Source organism: Phoxinus phoxinus (genome assembly GCF_949152265.1).
Source record: "Phoxinus phoxinus genome assembly, chromosome: 6".
Taxonomy (NCBI): domain Eukaryota; kingdom Metazoa; phylum Chordata; class Actinopteri; order Cypriniformes; family Leuciscidae; genus Phoxinus; species Phoxinus phoxinus.
In genome coordinates, this window is record NC_136881.1 from 29559609 (window position 1) to 29577319 (window position 17711).

General features: G+C 36.7%; 2 protein-coding genes and 1 long non-coding RNA gene across 4 annotated transcripts in view; 2 read left to right on the plus strand and 1 right to left on the minus strand.

Annotated features, from left to right (window-relative positions):
• The window catches only part of cntf (ciliary neurotrophic factor), a 3593-nt gene extending 933 nt beyond the window's left edge, over positions 1-2660 (minus strand). The window contains exons 1-3 of one of the 2 annotated variants that reach the window (XM_079617098.1): positions 2512-2660; positions 2304-2433; positions 1170-1460 (exon numbers count right to left, since the gene is read on the minus strand). In XM_079617098.1, coding sequence (XP_079473224.1) covers positions 1170-1460; positions 2304-2414 — 402 coding nt within the window. In that variant the 5' untranslated portion in view covers positions 2415-2433; positions 2512-2660. The remainder of the gene's footprint in view (positions 1-1169; positions 1461-2303; positions 2434-2511) is intronic. The other variant, XM_079617099.1, reaches the window with a different exon arrangement.
• A 1496-nt stretch (positions 2661-4156) lies between these two features.
• LOC307001008 lies at positions 4157-9752 on the plus strand. Its single transcript, XR_013798146.1, has 3 exons — positions 4157-4342; positions 4791-4892; positions 9441-9752. It is a non-coding gene; the product is annotated as an uncharacterized lncRNA (long non-coding RNA).
• Positions 9753-15720: 5968 nt separating this feature from the next.
• On the plus strand, positions 15721-17695 carry LOC307000922 (uncharacterized protein). The gene is made up of 2 exons (XM_079616908.1): positions 15721-15950; positions 16395-17695. Exons 1-2 carry the CDS (start codon positions 15877-15879, stop codon positions 17038-17040), a joined length of 720 nt encoding a protein of 239 aa, XP_079473034.1. The 5' UTR covers positions 15721-15876; the 3' UTR covers positions 17041-17695.
• The last annotated feature ends 16 nt before the right edge of the window (positions 17696-17711 follow it).

Sequence of the window (17711 nt, forward strand, 5' to 3'; positions counted from 1 at the left end):
GAGAGATTTATGTATTTTTTTGTCAGGAAAAAAATCATCAGATGACGCAAAAATCATCATTTTGCATCATCGGAGGCTTTCCTGGCCAGAGGCTAAAAACTACAGCCAGTAGTAGGAGCTAGTTCCTCGTGTTTTCAACCCGCCCATAGAGGGTGGGATCTCACTCACAGAATGTACAAATAGTGTCAGCAATCTTTTTTTTTAAGCTAAGCTAACAGGAGTGTGGAGAATGCGGAGTAGCAGGGGTGACCATACGTCCTCTTTTTCACGGACATGTCCGACCGGGACTGCCCGGGCTCTTCCTCCCGACCACCAAGCAGGTCTCGCTCCTCCGCTACAGCAGCTGCTCGGCCGCCTCCTGCTCCCCCACCATCCGCAACTGCTCCCCGCTGCACTGCGGCCCGCACAGGCAGCCACGAGCATCGGACCCGCGCACCAGACCAGAACTCGAGATCACCCAAAATATCCGGGACTCGGCTCCTGCTTTCCACAGCCGCCATTCACTACGCATACATTATTACATCATTTGACACTGACACGTACGTGCCAGCTTTGCAGTTCATGCATTCTGCTTCACACGGATCCTGACCAAGACGGAAAAAAAATTTCTTAGCAAAAAAATTTTCTTAGCACAGCCAGGAACAACCGCGGACGATGGAGGAACCAGAGGCGGCCTGAGCAGCCGCTGCAGCAGAGGAGCGAGACCCGCCCGGCGGTCAGGAGGGAGAGCCCGGGCAGACTCGAGCTGGGGTGGACTAACTCATCATGGAGATTTACGATAAAACGGCGTATTTTCAGTTTTGAGTCAGTTTTCTACTACATACATGACGAAATTTAAATGCATTCATCTTTCCAGTGGTGAAGTATCCCTTTAAAAATTTAGTAGCCAAATTGGCCAGTGAGTGAAAAAGTTAATTTCAAACCATGTGGGTATGGGTATATATATATATATATATATATATATATATATATATATTAAGCTGTGACGTAATTAATCTGGTTTATTTATTCTTTTTTTCTTTGGCTAGTAGAAGTTCTGAATGGCTGGTAACTTAAAAATTTAGTAGCCAAATTGTCCGGTGAGGGAAAAAGTAAATTTCAAACCCTGTTGACATTTATGAGAAAACATTACATTTAAAATGACGTGCTAGACATGTTAACTCCCGCACCTCTTTAACTTCAGCTTCAAATTTGTGGCCATCCACTAGCTGCTCTGTGCTTGCCAACAGGTGTCCCAGACGATCCCTCACAGTTTTCCGTTTTCTCCTATACTCGCTGTCTTCATCTGAAAAATCTGCGTCCTCCCGGGTAATGACATCTTCCAGAAGTCGCAGACACTCCTTAAGTGCAGCGCGCAGGATAGATATTTTTTCTGCATCTGACAGCTGAGGAACCAACGGAGGAATGGATACTAAATAATCTCCGGCAACCGGTGAGGACGGCAGTGATTCACTGTTTCTCTAAATGGGAAGACAAAGGAAATGAGTTGTGGTTACAAGGAATCACCAGATGGAAGAAATTGTAAACAAACATGTGGTAAACAAACATGACAGTAAGTAAAAGCAGCAATTAAAAATAATAAAAGACAGAGGCAAGTCAACTTAGGCTATTCCTTATACAGTCAACACACAATTTCCAAAGGTCACCTAAACTTATATTTAAAACTCCCAAAAAGTTGCTACCTTTTTTAATTATTCACTATATTTTAGCCTCAGCTTTAGCCTGAAAGTGCCCATAGAAGCATGTAGGCTAGTTGGCATATTATTAAGTCACTAATTAATAATGTAGCACCCTCTGAAGCCAGGCTGGTCCTCAGCAGGGCAGCTCATTAGGTTGAATAGTAAACATGTTGCTAACCTATTTCAAAAGAAAAAAGACTCCATTACATTCCACACCGCTCCCAAGTTTCAGTCTACTTTTCCAAGAAGCAACTTCAAGCAAGCCGAAACTTTAAAGTATACGCTTGAACAAGAGTCATGGAAAACAACAAGGAGGTGGAAGACATGAACAATTTGGCAGGTAACCAAAAATGTATTTATTACTGGAACAATCGCGCTTTAGCCTGATCCAGAAGCACATCCCGTCCCCTGCGCGCACCGACAAGTCTTGGATAGCACAGACAACGCGGTCACATCTAACGAAATTCATTTGCCTCCTCCAGACATTCTTTTAACTTGCTAAATGTCATGATGTCGCAGACTCCAGTTTGCGTCACACTCACCACCACACCATAATTAGGAAAGACTTAACAGTTGAATATAATAATCAGATAAGTTCTGTATAAATCTATTTTTGAGACTCACGTATGCCTCCAGGAGTTCAATGCATTCCTTATGAAGAAGCCGGGCTAGAGCTGAGGTTTTCCCTGCGTGGCCCCGCAACCCACGACGACCGTTTGCACCTCTGCCAGTCATTTATACTCAAAAACACCTACTGTTTGAAAAATAACGTTTGAATCAACAACACGAATAAATCAGCATGTTCTTATTTTCACTAACCCCTATACACTACCGTAGGCTGGCTATAGATGTTGAATGGTGATCCTCTGGCGGTGTTTCTCACTCCTTATATATTTGCAGTTATTTCACTGTGGCCAACTATCTCGCACGACTTCCAGAAACGCTGTTCACTCCTTTGAACTGAAGATGTAGCTCTGAATTGCCTCCTTATGGGAAACTCCGCCCCCTTATGGGAACGTGGTGCGTTTGAGGGGCTGGGAATATCAAGACGGAATTTTATTGGCCTAGATTTCTTCATAAACCCACCGTATGATACCAACGCAAACTGGAAAATATAAACAAATAAAAGGGAAACACACTCAATAGAGCTGTGTGCTTTATGATCAGGATCATTTTCGAGCCTCTGGAATTTCCTATGGGTTTTCAGGAAAGCAGATTTTCGTATGAGTAAAAATTAGTAATGTGGTTTACATTCACGTTTTGTTTTACGAACTTGAATTGCACAGAATCATACCTCAAATGTGAATTTTGAGCATCACATATGGTGTTAAAGTTCTTGTCTGTTGGATTATTAGGATGTTTAAGTAATGTTTGCAAATTATAGGCAAATCTTTAAACAAATCGCACAAAGAACCGAGTCCATATGATTCTGAGGACGTATTATTGTAAAAGCTGATTTATAATTATTTTTGTAAAGAAAATACACTGATTTAAGTTGTTGCAAGTTGCTTAAATTAAGTCATGACAAGATATTCCTATTTAAATACAGAAAAACTATAGGCTACTGTAATTGGTATCAGAAAGAATAATCAAATTAAACTTTTTGTGAATGCCCATTTGAAGCATAAATCTGATGTGCTTTCTGCCTAAATCTGTGGTCGGCAGCCTTTTTGTTACTACATAAACACAGAAGGAATTGAGGTCATAGAAGGTTGGTAACAGGGTGTTATTTAACTTTTCTGTTTTTTAAGCTTATCAGTGCCTTCAACTCCCCTTTTTACAATAGGCCAGGGAAGCCATGCAGGAAGTGTATAACATTTTTTAATGTCTGTCTGTAACTCATGCATCATTTATTTGAGCTATGTGTGTCTCCAAAGTATATTCCCATATTTGTCTGCTATATAAGGTGAAGTAGGAATCTACACCCTATCCCTTGTGTGATCTAGTGTCAAGAGTGTTGTTGTTAAAATACCAGGTGTGACATTAATAGAAAACATGGACATTGTAAATTGTGCATTCATTTTATTGTGAAAATATTTTTTTCAAAATGACTTGCTATAACCCTCCTTTTATACAAGTTGTAACTTATTAATTATGCATATAATTATGTTATCCACAAATTATGTCATTATCTTAAATAATAGTCTGTGATGTATTGGTCTATAAGTGAGTATTTGCTCTAGTGTTAGTCTGAGGGCCCTATTGCTCTTGAATAGGCAGTGAACACATATTCCCGCATAATTGTCTTTAATGTATCCCTGCTAATGATTAAATAAAGTGACATTTATCATTTAAATGTATCTTTTATTTTTAATATTTATTTTATAATCCAAAAGTGCATACACTGTAAAAAATTATTCCCATGATTTGTTAACACAACAAATTTTCTTTTGTCAAATTAACTTAGATTCACTAAGGTTGTTCAGATAACAAAACATTTTTAGTTTAGGTTGATTAAACTAATGGCTTGACGGCAATGCACTGATATAAAATAAAAACATTAGTTGATTCTACTAATAGAGATAGTTCACAAGACCTCTGAGTCTTAATTTTCCCTGCGCATGCGCCGAACGACCGGGAGTAAACAACACAGAGACGACACTTGAATGCGAAGGCGCGATTTTCTTCTCAGCCTCTTCAGAAGCAAGGAAAGACGGTTTATGGTAAGTAATTTTTAAATTCAATGTCTTATAGGCTGTTTTTGTCTAAGGGTAATTAAATTTATTTCCTAGAAAATCAGAAGATGGTTTAAATTAATCTATAAGTAATAATTTCCCCTCAGAAATTCCAGACGTTTCCATTGAGGTAAAATAGTGTTTCTTATGTCATCTTTAACGTTACAGTTTAGTTAAGGCTGTTAGTGAAGCGTTTCAACCTTCAAATAATCCCGATAAATAATAATATTTTAGTCATTTTTCATTTTCCCCGTGATTAAACACGAATGCGTAACGTTATTGCCCGTTTTAAAGTAACGTTAATAGCAGCTAACGTTAATAATGCATTCAGGTTGAACGGCAATAAGTAGCCTTATAGAGATTGTAACGTTACTGTTATACTTATGCTTCTGAAGCAATAAGTGTTCAAATTAATCTTTTTTTTGTGATATTTCAGACTTGTTAAGCTTATGGACATGTTTGCCACACGACGTAACAGTTAACTTGGATCACACCAGAACGGGAAGACGCCATTTTCTTCACAGCTGGGCTGTTTATGGTAAGTAACGTTCATTTTAAAATTCAATATGTCTCTGTCTCAACTGGTTTAGTCTAAGATTAAATAAGTTATTACCCTTCTAGGCTGTCGAGGTCTGGTATTGTTAAAAAAAAAAAAATCGCTTCATCTAAATGGCATGAGACTTTACTAACGTTATACTTGCTATACTTCAGTACAGTAAAAGTGCTACAGTTTGTTATCATAGTAATTTTATAGTAAATCCAAAAGCAATGAATGGTAAAGGAGCCAAGAGCAGAAATTTCACATAATTGTAAGTGTTTGTTTTCCACCAGGTGGCAGAAATAGTCCATGTTATTTGCATGAATGAAAATGAGTAATGGGGATCTTATTTAAAGTGAATTTTACTCCACAACTGTACAGTTAAATAATATAAGTTAAAGGTGGAATAGGTCATCTGGGAAATGCTAACTTTAGCCTGCTAGCTTTGAAAACATAGATCCCCCTCCTTGCAAATCATGTCCAAACCCACGCCTACTCCAAAACCATGAACGAAGCAAAAGCGAGTCGTATGGAAGTAAAATAATGGCAAATGTTTTTGAAATAAAAAAGCCTGTTGAATTGCACTACTTGAAAAAAAAAATGCATTGCATTAACCATGCTTGCATTTTAATGCATTGCATTTTTATGGGCTGAAATTCAACATGGTTGTATATTTAAGCTGTGAATATTTCATTTCAAACACATTTTCATTAATACAAATTAAATAATAATAATAATAATCCATATTCACCTTTTATATTTCACTTCCAAAATATTCAAACTGTTTAAAAATACAACCTATAATATTCAACAGGCAATTTTTGGTCCACTTTATTTACAAATTGGCTTCCACAAATTCAGTGGTTCAAATTCGACAGTAAATTCAACATTGACATCCAGGAACTGCAGGAAAAGCAGTATATTACCGAGCATAATCTCCATCTGCTGTTAGTCGACCTCACCAGCAGGGGGCGCAAGCGTGTGTTGTTGACGAAGACCAGAGCAACAGTTAGAGCAAGCCATTCATTCATAAAAACTGATTTATAGAAATGTAAGTGTATTTGTGATTATTATGAGGACTGTTTTTATGTTTAATTCAGTGTCTTCACGGTCCCTGTGTAGACTACATGCATCTTTCTCTACCGTGAACGAGATTATAATGTTATTCCCCGATGCTGATGTACAGAACGAATGTTACATTTGAGGTAGACATTATTTCTCTTGGTTGTTTAGTTGCCTTAACTTTATATTGTGGCGATGTGTTGCAGGCTACTGGGTTTCCCTCAATAATTCAGGATTGCTGGACATATAAAACGCTTAGCTTAAAGGACTAATACAGTGATATAAAAGACCAAACTCGCACTTTATTGAGAAGGCTGTACTATATGGCTACAGGCAAACAGACTCAGAATATGAACTTAACACGCAAAGTTTCACGCTAAGCGTTTCCCAGTGATATACTGGTTATAAGTTGGCTTGACGTTGGACATTCGCGCATTTAGGGACCGTCTCTAAAGTTACGTACGACATTGGTATACACGTTTCTAACTTCAATAGCAAACTTCTATTTATTTGAATAAATATAAATAAATGAAAAAGGTGTACATCATGCTTGACACCTACATGAACACTTTAGAGTTGGTTTATGACTAAGTCATTCTCTTCCAATGCTATTGAAGTTAGAAACGTGTATACCGATGTCGTGTAACTTTAGAGACGGCCCCTAAATGCGCGAATGTCCATCGTCAAGCCAACTTTATAACCAGTATATCACTGGGAAACGCTTGGTGTGAAATTTTGTGCATATTCTGACTCTGCTTGCCTGTAGCCAAATAATACAGCCTTCTCAATAAGGTGCGAGTTTGGACTTTTATATCACTGTATTCGTCTATTAAAGGACAATTCCGGCGAAAAAATTAACCTAGGGGTAATTAACACATGGTTACCGAGTCGATCGTTCTCTGGGATGTGTTTTCATGATAATCGAATGTAAAGAGTTTTATCTCTAAAAACAGATTAGCTTATAACGCTAGTATATGGGGCATCGAATATAAGTAAAAAGAAGTCGCTAGTTAATACCACTAACAAGGCTCAAAATAGCCTCACACTAACACGGTAGCATAATGAGGGTCCCTACATGCAAACCGAAGCATTGAGAACTTTGTAAGCGTACAGACAGTTTAATAAGAAAATACTTTATAAAGACAGTATATTACGTGTATACAGGCAGGAGCCATCTTTGGAAAACAGTCTCGACCAGTCGAGCCACGAACGTCGTGCTAGTCGATAGGTTTAAGTCACAGTTCAGCTCACGTAGCACGCCGTTCGTGGCTCAACTGGTCGAGACTGTTTTCCAAAGATGGCTCCTGCCTGTATACGCGACGTGTACTGTCTTTATAAAGTATCTTCTTATTAAACTATCTGTACGCTTACAAAGTTCTCAATGCTTCGGTTTGCATGTAGGGACCCTCATTATGCTACCGTGTTAGTGTGAGGCTATTTTGAGCCGTGTTAGTGGTATTAACTAGCGACTTCTTTTTACTTATATTCGATGCCCCATATACTAGCGTTATAAGCTAATCTGTTTTTAGAGATAAAACTCTTTGCATTCGATTATCATGAAAACACATCCCAGAGAACCATCGACTCGGTAACCATGTGTTAATTACCACTAGGTTCATTTAGCACCGGAATTGTCCTTTAAGCTAAGCGTTTTATATGTCCAGCAATCCTGAATTATTGAGGGAAACCCAGTAGCCTGCAACACATCGCCGCGATATAAAGTTAAGGCAACTAAACAACCAAGAGAAATATATGTCTACCTCAAATTTAACATTCGTTCTGTACATCAGCATCGGGGAATAACATTATAATCTCGTTCACGGTAGAGAAAGATGCATGTAGGCTACACAGGGACCGTGAAGACACTGAATTAAACATAAAAACAGTCCTCATAATAATCACAAATACACTTACATTTCTATAAATCAGTTTTTATGAATGAATGGCTTGCTCTAACTGTTGCTCTGGTCTTCGTCAACAACACACGCTTGCACCCCCTGCTGGTGAGGTTGATTAACAACAGATGGAGATTATGCTCGGTAATATACTGCTTTTCCTGCAGTTCCTGGATGTCAATGTTGAATTTACTGTCGAATTTGTGGAAGTGAATTTGTAAAACGAAATAAAATGGACTGAAAATTGCCTGTTGAATATTATAGGTTGTATTTTTAAACAGTTTGAATATTTTGGAAGTGAACTATGAAAGGTGAATATAGATTATTGAATTTTTATTAATGAAAATGTGTTCATTTTCCGATGGAAAATGAAAAGTTGCGATTTTCTAGGCCGTTATGGCTAGGAACTATACTCTTCATTTGCAACTTTTCATTTTCCGTCGGTCTTAGTACACGATGTAACTACAGAAGAGTCAAGGTTTAAAGGGATAGTTCACTTTGAAATAAATTTTTGATATGTTTTAGCTTACCTCAAGGGCATTTTTATATGTCTTTAAAAATGTCTTTGTTTCCACAGTATTTTCAATTTTGATATTTTTAGGTCAAACCGTTGTTGTCTGACAGTCATATCATGCAGGTCTATGGGGTCCACCTCAAAGAGCATGCACAGAGAAGTCCAAATTAAACATGATTTAATGACTCGTAAATGTAAGTACACATTGATGGCCTAAGACACGAAACGAGCCGTTTGTGTGAGAAAACTAACAGTATTTATATCGTTTTTACCTCTTGTAACACAGCCACGTCCAAAGTGATCTGAGGGCGCGAGTGCATCCTGGTGTGTGACGTGTGCGCAGACTGGTGCATAGATGTTTACACTAGATGCCGCCTTGGCTACGGCAGTTCATTTGAACGAATGTCTTTAATGCGGCATCTAGTGTATATATATCTATGCATCAGTTTGCGTACACGTCACACAGAAGGACGTGACTGTGATTACAAGAGGTAAAAACGATATAAATACTGTTAGTTTTCTCACACAAACGGCTCGTTTCGTGTCTTAGGCCATCAATGTGTACTTACATTTACGAGTCATTAAGTCATGTTTAATTTGGACTTCTCTGTGCATGCTCTTTGAGGTGGACCCCATAGACCTGCATTATATGACTGACAGACAAGAACGGTTTGACCTAAAAATATCAAAATTGAAAATACTGTGGAAACAAAGACACCTATATCTTGGATGCCCTTGAGGTAAGCTAAAACATATCAAAAATTAATTTCAAAGTGAACTATCCCTTTAAATAAGAAAAATATCAAAACTCTTTGGTAATTTTTTTGAGAGAGATGCTAACGGTCTAATCAGAATCAATGATCTATGCTAAGCTATGCTAAAAGTGATAATGCCAGACACGGAGATCGGCTGAATGGATTCGAAAACGGTAAAACTGTTTAACTCTAGGGGAGTTGGAAAATGACCCTATTTCAAAAAAAGTGGAGTGTTCCTTTAACACTCATTCATTGTTACCTACAAATGCTTTGTAAATTTGTAATTTTGTGATTCATAATAATTTCCTTTTTCTCTTATTAGCCAACTGATGAGGAAGAGGTGGTGAAGGGGATGAATGTTGGACTCTTGGTGGTTACAGAGGAGAACACTGCAAACCTCCTCCCAAAGGAAATAATTGATGTGGCTGTGGTGTTAGAGGAGGACATTGTGCTTGATGGCTTAAAATAATATTAAAAAGGATATTAAAGGAGAATATTTCTCAAACAGCAGTAAAAGGGTTAGTTTACCCAAAAATTAAAATTGTCATTACTCACCCTCATGTCGTTCCAAACCTGAAAGACATTCATTTGTCTTTGGAACACAAATTAAGATATTTTTAATGAAATCTGTCAACTACCACTGTCAAGCCCCAGAAAGGTAATAAAGACATCATTGAAGTAATCCATGTGACTCCAGTGGATTAACCTCAAGTTTATGAAGTGACGCGAGTGCTTTGTTTGCTCAAAAAAATATATATATTTACAAAATATTAATCTATCAATCTCCAACGCACGTTCAAGTTTTTTTTGTGCAAACAAAGCACTCGCGTCACTTCATAAACTTGAGGTTAATCCACTGGAGTCACATGGATTACTTCAATGATGTCTTTATTACCTTTCTGGGGCTTGAAAGTGGTAGTTGCATAAACTGTCAATGGATTGACAAAAAGCTCTCAGATTTCATTAAAAATATCTTAATTTGTGTTCCAAAGACAAATGAATGTCTTTCAGGTTTGGAACGACATGAGGGTGAGTAATGACAATTTTAATTTTTGGGTGAAATAACCCTTTAAAACTAACCCTGCGAAGCAGGTTTCTTCATCTATTCCAGATTTTTAAAGGCTTATACCAATTTATAACATTTTATAATGAAAGGGTTAGTTCACCCAAAAATGAAAATTCTGTCAGTAATTACTCACCATCATGTTGTTCCAACCCCGTAAGACTTTCGTTCATCTTCGGAACACAAATTAAGATATGTTTGATTAAATCTGAGAGCTGTCTCACTCCTCCATAGGCTTCTTAAGGGATTGAAACTTGCCAGCCCAGAAAGTTATTAAAAACATCATTAAAATAGTCCAAGTGGCTCAACCATATGTTTATCAAGCGACGAGAATACTTTTTGTGTGCAAAAATAGGGATGGGCATTTTTGTCATTTTCTCATTTCGATCATCAACAGGTCTCAAAAACGAGTAATTAGGGGGGCGGGGCTTGTGCGGGGGGCATGGTGTGTCCGTCATGAAAATGTTAGGAAATGTTACATGTAAGACTGTTACGATAATTAATGTTGACAAATAAAAATATGACATTAAACATGAAAACATGAACGTATGACTAGAAAAAATAACACTATGATGCATCAATGTTTTCGAAAAAGAAACATCTAAAAGGAATAGCTGCTTGAGGTAAAGCTAAAGAGTAAATTATCTCTAGTAAACTGAAGCACGTTCTACGACAACCTATGAGATTAATAATCAGATATCCTAGATACAGAACATAAACGTAACATTACAACTTGCATGAACAAAAGGACGCGAATGCGCATGTTAACTAGTTTTTTACAGTCAGTGGTTTGATAGGGAAATTTTGGATGCGCTATTCCCTTAACAGCGCGCTGATACACGAGCAACTAAAGCAGAGAATTTACAACATTCTATCACAATCCTGTTCTCATTATAATGCTGAATATCTTGTGTATGTTTATCAAGCGACGAGAATACTTTTTGTGCGCAAAAAAACAAACAGAACTAATGACTTTATTCCACTATTCATTATATTTTCCGTTGGCCTGAGTATATTTGCGTAGTATATCTGCGCAGCGCGTCTGTGTTGCACGTCACACGCGTCACACACATGACCAGCGTCGGCCAATAGTAAGCCTACGTGGTGATGTGCAACACAGACGCGCTGCGCAGATATATTACGCAAATAGTATATCAAATAGTATATTTGTTAATGCAAGTTGTAAGGTTACGTTTATGTTCTGTATCTAGGATATCTGATTATTAATCTCATAGGTTGTTGTAGAACGTGCTTCAGTTTACTATCATTTACTCTTTAGCTTTACCTCAAGCAGCTATTCCTTTTAGATGTTTCTTTTTCGAAAACATTGATGCATCATAGTGTTATTTTTTTCTAGTCATACGTTCATGTTTTCATGTTTAATGTCATATTTTTATTTGTCAACATTAATTATCGTAACAGTCTTACATGTAACATTTCCTAACATTTTCATGACGGACACACCATGCCCCCCGCACAAGCCCCGCCCCCCTAATTACTCGTTTTTGAGACCTGTTGATGATCGAAATGAGAAAATGACAAAAATGCCCATCCCTATTTTTGCACACAAAAAGTATTCTCGTCGCTTGATAAACATATGGTTGAGCCACTTGGACTATTTTAATGATGTTTTTAATAACTTTCTGGGCTGGCAAGTTTCAATCCCTTAAGAAGCCTATGGAGGAGTGAGACAGCTCTCAGATTTAATCAAACATATCTTAATTTGTGTTCCGAAGATGAACGAAAGTCTTACGGGGTTGGAACAACATGATGGTGAGTAATTACTGACAGAATTTTCATTTTTGGGTGAACTAACCCTTTCATTATAAAATGTTATAAATTGGTATAAGCCTTTAAAAATCTGGAATAGATGAAGAAACCTGCTTCGCAGGGTTAGTTTTAAAGGGTTATTTCACCCAAAAATTAAAATTGTCATTACTCACCCTCATGTCGTTCCAAACCTGAAAGACATTCATTTGTCTTTGGAACACAAATTAAGATATTTTTAATGAAATCTGAGAGCTTTTTGTCAATCCATTGACAGTTTATGCAACTACCACTTTCAAGCCCCAGAAAGGTAATAAAGACATCATTGAAGTAATCCATGTGACTCCAGTGGATTAACCTCAAGTTTATGAAGTGACGCGAGTGCTTTGTTTGCACAAAAAAAACTTGAACGTGCGTTGGAGATTGATAGATTAATATTTTGTAAATATATATATTTTTTTGAGCAAACAAAGCACTCGCGTCACTTCATAAACTTGAGGTTAATCCACTGGAGTCACATGGATTACTTCAATGATGTCTTTATTACCTTTCTGGGGCTTGACAGTGGTAGTTGCATAGACTGTCAATGGATTGACAAAAAGCTCTCAGATTTTATTAAAAATATCTTAATTTGTGTTCCAAAGACGAATAAATGTCTTACAGGTTTGGAACAACATGAGGGTGAGTAATGACAATTTTAATTTTTGGGTGAAATAACCCTTTTAATGCTGTTTGAGAAATGCTTTTTAATATTTGTTGAGATTTGTTATGAAATGTGGCCTCACTGGCCTGATATTTTGTGGTTATCTTGTCAACAGTTTTCTTATTTCATTCACTTTATGAGGTTGTACATACTCGCATACTCAATACTTGTTTTGTTTTATTGAACAGACAAAATATTGTTTTGAGCAAAGGATTTTTGAAATTTGAAAAATGAAATTTTCATGTCATGTTCATTAAATGTTTTTTTATTTTTATTTATTCTATTGCACTTAATTCAAGCTGATGTTAATGTCATTACACTGGCATTTGTTTATTCTCACACATGCTTGCCATTTATAGCAATTTGCTTCTTTAATGTGTTTTAATGTTTTTATTGAAGCAGCAGTTAATTCTATCATACTCATTTATACTAAAATAAGACAATTCAATGAATTCATATTTGTGTGAATGTTATAATAAATGTTAAAGTTATGGTTTATTTGTGCTGTTATTCCAGAATTCGTTTTAACAAAAAAGTATTTGTCATGTTAAGTTGTGTTGAAGTTGATTTAACTCATAATTTTAAGGCAACCGTGTAAACTTTTCAGTTAATTGTTACAACAAACTAGATGTAGTTGATTTAACTCATAATTTTAAGGCAACCGTGTAAACTTTTCAGTTAATTGTTACAACAAACTATATGTAGTTGATTTAACTCATAATTTTAAGGCAACCGTGTAAACTTTTCAGTTAATTGTTACAACAAACTATATGTAGTTGATTTAACTCATAATTTTAAGGCAACCGTGTAAACTTTTCAGTTAATTGTTACAACAAACTATATGTAGTTGATTTAACTCATCATTTTAAGGCAACCGTGTAAACTTTTCAGTTAATTGTTACAACAAACTATATGTAGTTAAGGTTAAGTTGAGTGAACTTACATTTGTAAGTTAACTTAATTCCTTTGATTGCTTGAATAAGTTGATATAATATGTAATCTTAAGTTATGACAACAAAACAACGTTAAGTTAAAAAATTATCTTTGATTGAAATAACAAAATAATAGTTGAAACAACAAAATCACTTGTTGTAAAAACTCACATTTTTAGTTTCAATGAACTCAAAATTTTAAGGCAACCAGGTAACTTACTTTTTTGAGTCAAACTAACAAATCATTTTTTACAGTGTACCATTTACCATTTACCATATGCTATCTGTCAGTCAGTGGATGCATATTAAGAGCTGCGTGATGTGTTTTCTTTTTGCAGTTTCTCTATAAAGTTGCTGCAGCTGTGGAAAAGTGATAGATCAGAACATGTGTCTGCTTGCAGACTGTGCATGAGAGAAGATATAGCTGTGCTGTTTTCATATTCCTTCCTCTACTGATAACAGATGCAACGAAAACGCTTCTTAAATCTTAAAAAAAAAAAATTGTAACACTGTTAATTTACTGGATCTAGTATAGATTGATAACATGTTTCTTCTGTATTAGATGAATGCATCCTGCAAGCTGTTCTTGGTGGGGACAAAATAGTAGTAAAAAGTGACATGCATGGAGACCAAATTATGCCTATGTCCATCACCACATTAGGTCCACATTAGGTCTTAATAGGCTTATTGTTATAGGCTATATGTGATTTTGTCATTTTTATTAGATTTTATTTTACTTTTTAAAATAATTTTTCTATTTAAAATGTTTATTTTCATATTTCAATTTTTGTAAATTTAGTACTTCAAATTATATTTATTTTTAAATCTGATAAAATGTTTAGATTTTTGAATAGCCTATATTTTTATTTAACGATAACAACACTGATATTCTCATTGTGAAATCCCCAGTATGATTCCTTAATTTAGTGCATTTGTTTAGGCATATTGTTCAGATTTTAAAATGTCAGGTATGTATCAACCTCGTCTGGTTTAAACATTTTCCACACCACTTCTGCTCATGCGAGAAGGGTATTCCTGCACAACGGGAGGCTGCAGTTTCAGGACCCCAGTTTTAGGACCGCAGTTTTAGGACCCTAGTTTATTCTGACAGCGCCACCTACAGAACTGGATTACCAAAAACACAAATTTAACCCCTTTCGCGGCAAAGATCACAACAGATTGTTAATTGTTAATCATTGTTAATCACAACAGATTGTTGTTCAACATTCATTACTCGTTAAAACATCACACTCTTACTTATTTTATCTGGACAAACTGAGCATCATTAGAAAGATTTAAGACTCGATAGTGTTTATGATAAAACTCAAACAGCGAACACAGAGAGATCTGGGTCTCCTCTTCCTGATTTGCGTCAGTAATGTACGCAAGTCTCATTCGCTGTACAGCTGTCAATCATCTCACGTGGTTCAACGTGACAATAATCCTGCCCTTCTGCATGACGCGGTCCTGTTATCCGTGATAACAAAGCTAAGACACATCTCTTCACCTGAAACAAGAAGCTAATAAATGCACGATTTCGAGTAAATGTGGTTTGTGTGTGATTTTCGTGCAATTTTGGGTATTTTCATATGAATTAAGAATGTTTACAGTATTGCCAAGCAAGGTGTAGCCATTGGCTGCATATAAATTGCTTTATTATACCATATTTCAACATCTTTTTATGACTTAAAACCATTTTAAACCGCGACCGGAATATGATACAAATATCCTATCTTACTCGATGGTGGTTTAAAGTGAGCTTTAAGTAAAAGTTTAATATTAATCTTTTAAATTGTATCGTGGAGCTTGATGCTACTTGCTCTAATCCACCTGCTGCAGGAGCTATTCTATTCCATAATCTTATTTGTTAAAATATATATTTTTTTTTCTAATGAGACTTAGGATCAAGGTGGATCTTCTTGATACTATGTACAAACTAAACCACCTGGATCCTAGAACTGCGGTCCTAAAACAGCAGCCGCCGCTATATCATCCAGTTCGGTAGGTGGCGCTGTCACAAAAAACTAGGGTCCTAAAACTGCGGTCCTAAAACTGGGGTCCTAAAACTGCAGCCTCCGGTTGTGCAGGAATATACTACTGGGCTCATGCTGAAATCATTCTCGCAATACCATTCCGCGCCTCGCGGTGGCACACTACTTTTTCTTTCCACGACAATCTGTTTGGGGACCAAGAAGAAACACTGACATCCGGATTAATAAACGACTGACAATTTAATCTTCAAAAACGATATTGATAAGAACGGTTTCGGATATAACCGATATTTGAGTGGATTATGAATTCGCTTGTGGGATACGGGGTATCATCCGAGTCAGAGGATGAAGAGAAGGGAGAAGACTATCAGAAGGAGTAAGTAATTCACTAGACAAATACATTATCCATACTTTTTAAATCAGTATAACGTTAGGTGTTTTTCACTTAACGTTAAAAGAATGCCAAGTGTGAAGAGTAGCATCTTTCCACAGTCGAAAACTAAAAGAATAGCTCTCAAAAATAAAAAGCGTCATAATTTAGCCTACTTAACGTTACTCTCATGTAATTACAAACCCATAGGATGTTCATTCCTAGGTGCAAAAATGTATATTTAGTATACATATATTGTGTACCATTGAAGATGGTTGTACCATTTTGTTTTTGTGTGTGTGCAAACTACACCTTTAATAAAATGAGAAGTGGGAATTTTTGACAGAATGGCCACCATTCACATGGAAAATGGGTACACTATTCCTTTAATGAGCTGAGAAGGATCAAGTATCACCTTTCAAATAAACATCTTTAATTATTCCTGCTTAGGTCCTTCAAAAAGACGGATTGTGCTGTAAAGGAGGTAAAAAGCCGTAATTTCCTGTTGGAGTCGGAATCGCCTTCCAGTGAGTCAGAATCTGGTCCAGAGAGCGAGGATCAAGAGGAGGCGCCTACTGCCAATCGCTCCTTTTCTGAGTCCCTGCTGACCCCGTCCCTCCGTCCTCACAGTCACAAGCTCCCGCCTCCACCTCTGGGAGGCTCCAGCTCGGGTGGAGCGCTTGCAGGCAGCAGTGTGTTTGCTAACCCCTTCAAAGTAATGGCTGAGGAAAAACTGAATGTCCTGCAAAAACATGTACCTCTTACTTTACAAGCTCGCCCCACCCAGATTGGCGGTAAGCGCATTTGTGTGGGCTACAGGAAGGATGGTCGCTGCCGCTTTGGAAGCCGCTGCAAGTTCGCACATGACAGCGATCTGCAGAGTAACTGTGTGGTCACCTCTGCTAATGGACCAAAAGACGATGATAATGTTGCAGGTTCACATAATCGTGATCCGCTGGCTTCTTGCGTGGAAGGCACAGACCCAGACGGAGAGAAAGACAATGAACAGCGAAAGAAAAGAAGAGTGGGGCTGAACGATTCTCTCATTCCACCAAAGCGTGCACTCAAGCAGTATGCCAGACTCTCACATCCCTAGAAGACATTATAATGGTCATAAATTGGGCAACAACTCACTTTTATGTGAAAAACTGTCACGATGCTGTGTGTGATATATTTATTGAATTAATATGCTACTAATAACATCATCAGTCTGTAAAATGTGTAACAGACTTTTTCCAGAGGTCATTATGACAAATGGCGATGTGGTCAATGCAAAAAGAGACTCTAACAAAGATAAGAAATAGATGTCATTTATTTAGGTTTGTAGTTTCCAAAAAAATCTTTTTATCTTACATTAGTTGAATTCTAAGGTTTTGAAACAATAAATGTAAATATGCATATATGTTTGTTGCCTTATGACTTTAAAATATATATGGTAGTGTATATGGTTAATGTTCAAACTTCTTTCAAAGTTTCTCTTTTTTACTTGAGCTATTGTGGTTTATTTCTACTAGGGATGCACAATGTACTGGTGTAGTATCTCTTACTGGTGTTAGAACATTGGCATGGAGAAATTAGGTATACACTTACTGTACATTCACAAGTTTGGAGTCAGTAAGATTTTTTTGGTGGAAAGGAAGTAGTATGTTTTATTCAGTAAGGATGCTTTAATTTGATCAACAGTGACAGTTAATACATTTATAAATAATGTTACAAAACTTTATTTCAAATAAATGCTGTTATTTTAAACTTACTAATTAAAGAATT

Excerpts from the sequence above, each read along its gene's own strand:
- LOC307000922 (XM_079616908.1), top strand. The coding sequence starts at position 15,877 with ATGAATTCGCTTGTGGGATACGGGGTATCATCCGAGTCAGAGGATGAA. Across the intron at positions 15,951-16,394 it reads GGAGAAGACTATCAGAAGGA|GTCCTTCAAAAAGACGGATT; the intron begins GTAAGTAATTCA and ends ATTCCTGCTTAG.